The sequence below is a fragment of the Leptonychotes weddellii genome, unplaced genomic scaffold, assembly GCF_054177405.1.
Source record: "Leptonychotes weddellii isolate Sample4059 unplaced genomic scaffold, ASM5417740v2 HiC_scaffold_20849, whole genome shotgun sequence".
Taxonomy (NCBI): domain Eukaryota; kingdom Metazoa; phylum Chordata; class Mammalia; order Carnivora; family Phocidae; genus Leptonychotes; species Leptonychotes weddellii.
The window spans coordinates 1-3161 of NW_027795580.1; the positions used below are offsets into that span (position 1 = coordinate 1).

General features: G+C 53.7%; 1 protein-coding gene across 1 annotated transcript; it reads right to left on the bottom strand.

The window, feature by feature from the left end:
- Positions 1-30: 30 nt before the first annotated feature.
- Positions 31-3155, bottom strand: LOC102748777 (sialic acid-binding Ig-like lectin 14). The gene is made up of 4 exons (XM_081810244.1): positions 3004-3155; positions 2777-2824; positions 314-571; positions 31-207 (listed from the first exon to the last, which is right to left on the bottom strand). The coding sequence occupies exons 2-4, from the start codon at positions 2808-2810 to the stop codon at positions 68-70; spliced, it is 432 nt and encodes a 143-aa protein (XP_081666370.1). The 5' UTR covers positions 2811-2824; positions 3004-3155; the 3' UTR covers positions 31-67.
- Between the last annotated feature and the right edge of the window lie 6 nt (positions 3156-3161).

Here is a 3161-nt window from a genome sequence, read left to right on the forward strand (position 1 = left end):
GACAGCTCAGCACCACCTGGAACTCAGGAGCCAATCACCAGACTTCCCTGGAGAGGGACAGGCCCGCTCACCTGGTGTAGTAGATCCAGGTGAGGCCATAGGTGAGGAGGAAGCCAGCCCCCATGAGGACCCCTCTGATCAGGGTGATGACCAGCGGCCAGGAGCCCTCCTGCTTCTCAGTCACACAGTTGCAAGAAGAAGGGGTTCCTGCGGAAGGGGGTCCAGAGGATGAAGTTCTGTCCCCGGACCCCAGTCCCTTCCCCCCAAACGCCTGACCAGGCTGACCACCCCCAGAAACTGTATTACAACTCACTCTGCACAAAGAGGCAGAAGGAAATGTGCTGGGAGCCCAGCGGGTGCAGAGCCTGGCAGGTGAACTCCCCTTCATCCTCAACACCTACATGGGGCAGCTCCAGGACCCCAGGTGCTGAGGGCTGGGAGGGGCTCAGGGCTTTTCCCTCCCGGGACCAGCTCAGCATGGCGGGGGGGTTGCTCTCAGCGATGCAGACCAGGCGCAGGAACTGGTCCTCCAAGACAGGCAGTGACGTGTGGTTGCACGGTGTCTTCAGGACTGGGTAAGAGATTCACCACAAAGTGGGTGGAGCCGAGAGATCCAGCTCTCCCTCCGTCTTCCCATAGAGCCAGAAATAGGAAGATAGGGCCATGTGACAAGGGCTAAGGAGTAGGCTAATCATGGCTGGAGGGGCAATGACTCTGGTGGTCAAGTCGGGCCACCAGAGAGAAGGAGGCTCTGCTGAGGTGGGCAGGGCGAGTGGTGGGCGGGCAGCTCTGGCGGACATGCGCCAAGAATTTGAGACCGCCTGGTAGATGAGGGGAAGCGCACTTGCACCTGTAACTTGGCAGGGAGGACCGGGAGCACCAGAGACATGATCACGGTGGGAGAGAAGGCAGAGTCAGAAATTTTGGAGCTCTGAGTGCCGGGCTGAGGGCATTGGGCTTTCCCCTGAGGTTACTGGGAAGCAGTAGGGGCTATGAGTAGGGGAAATGCCAATCAGTGCTGGGTCTAGAAAGACCCTGCTGGGGCCAAGGGGGGCCTGCGCCAGAGAGATTATAAACAGGAGGCAGGGAGGCTGAGGAGGATGCTGAGGCAATAGTCCAGGGTCCAGGATAAGATTGGAGCTGGTCTGGGGCCAAAGGCAAGAAGAGGGAAATGATTTGAGAAATGAAGTTCTCAAGACTCGCTGACTCATGGGGTGCGGCTGGTGAGAAGGGGAGTTATCTAGTGTGGTGTCCAGGCCCCCTACCCCCGCCCCGGGGCTAAGTAGCGGACACAGAGAGGCAGCAGCAAGAGGCAGCTACATGTCTCATCTGTGGCCAGCTAGAAAGTCGTGGGAGGCACTAGGGTAGGGTCAGAATAGGGATGGGGTCACAAGTGCAGACATGGGACAGAATGAGGATGCCCAGGAAAGTGGACACAGAGAGCAGCAGGGGTCCAGGGTGGAGCTACGGGGACTGGGAACATCGAAGGGTCCTACAGAAAATGACTAGATCAGCGATGAAGGAGTGCAGACAGAAATTGAAGCGTAGGGAGCAGAACCTGGAGCAGTCAAAATCAGAGAGACAGAGGTTGGAAGGGTGGCTGCCAGGGGCTGGGGGAGGGGCTGGGGAGTCAGTGCATGATGGGCATAGAGTTTTAGTTCTGCAAGATGGAGAGAGCTCTGCAGACCGGTCGCAACACTGCGAAAGCCTTCAACACCGCTGCATGGTGAAGATAATAAGTTTTACATTGTGTCTGTTTTACTACAATTACACATAAACTCTAGGACGCCTGGGCGGCTCAGTCGGTTAAGCGTCTGCCTTCAGCTCGGGTCATGATCCCAGGGTCCTGGGATCGAATCCTGCATCAGGCTCCCTGCTCAGCAGGCAGTCTTCTTCTCCCTCTACCTGTCCCCCTACTCATATACTCTCTCTCTCTTTCTCAAAAATAAATAAAATATTTTTTAAAAGTCCCTCCCCCCTTTCCTTTTGCCCCTCTCCCCATCTCTCTAATGTGAATAAATAAATAAATCATTTAAAAAAGAAAACAACCATAAACTCTAAAGCTAATGAAAAAAGGAAGGAGGTCAAAAGGCACCAACTTCCAGTTATAAAATAAATAAGTCAAGGGATGTAATGCGCAGTTTGGTGACTATAGTTAATAGCGCTATATTGTATATTTGAAAGTCCCTAAAAGAGTAGCTCTCAGATGTTCTCATCACAAGGAAAAAAAATTGGGGGGCGCCTGGGTGGCTCAGTCATTAAGCGTCTGCCTTCAGCTCAGGTCATGGTCCCAGGGTCCTGGAATTGAGCCCCGCGTCGGGCTCCCTGCTCTGTGGGAAGCCTGCTTCTCCCTCTCCCACTCCCCCTGCTTCTGTTCCCTCTCTCGCTGTCTCTGTCAAATAAATAAAATCTTTAAAAAAAAAAATTTGTAGCTATGTGTGGTGAGGGATGTTAGGTAGACTTGTTGTGGTGACCATTTTGCAATACACACAAATACCAAATCATTATGTTGTCCACCTGAAACTTACACACTCTTATGTGTCGATTAGAACTCAATTAAAATAAAACATACATAATACACACAAACTAGAGAAAAGAAGAGGCAGCAACTGAAAGCAATCCTGGGTCCACAATGGGAGACAATAGTGAGGTGGGTAGGGGCAGACACAGACCCAGGGGCTGAGGAGAGAGGGAGAGTCTCATCTCCAAGCCCTGAGCCCTGAGCAGGCACACCCCATTCCCATCACAGCCCCAGGGAAGAGAGGATCTTTCCTACCTGTGTAGTTTCTCTGCAAAATGTGGGTGGTCATCAACTGCGGAGCGTCTGAGGAGGAAAGATATGGTGAGGGGCAGGGTGGGCTTTTGCCCTTTGTTCCAGGAGCCCCATAAGTGGAAGGGATGGGCTTTGTGACTTCCCCCAATGTCCCCCAGGAAAAGTATCCCAGGACTGGTGTCTTTTTCCCCCACTGCCCTGAGGGACCCAGCCATCCCTCCAGCACTCACAGGAGACATTGAGCCTGATGGTTCTTTCCACGGTGTCCTGACCTCCTGGCAGGTGCACCTGACAGGTGAGGTTGCTGCCATGGTCCTGCAGCCTCGGGGTGAGGGTCAGCACTGAGGAGTGGAGGGTCTGGGGGTCCAGCGAGTCAAGAGCATCCCCC

Bases quoted from the DNA above. Each gene is read 5' to 3' on its own strand.
- LOC102748777 (XM_081810244.1), bottom strand. From the start codon at position 2,810: ATGACCACCCACATTTTGCAGAGAAACTACACAG. The intron at 572-2,776 runs GTAGGAAAGATC...TCTCTTACCCAG, and splicing joins TTTGCAGAGAAACTACACAG to TCCTGAAGACACCGTGCAAC. The intron at 208-313 runs GTGAGTTGTAAT...CCCCTTCCGCAG, and splicing joins CTTCTGCCTCTTTGTGCAGA to GAACCCCTTCTTCTTGCAAC.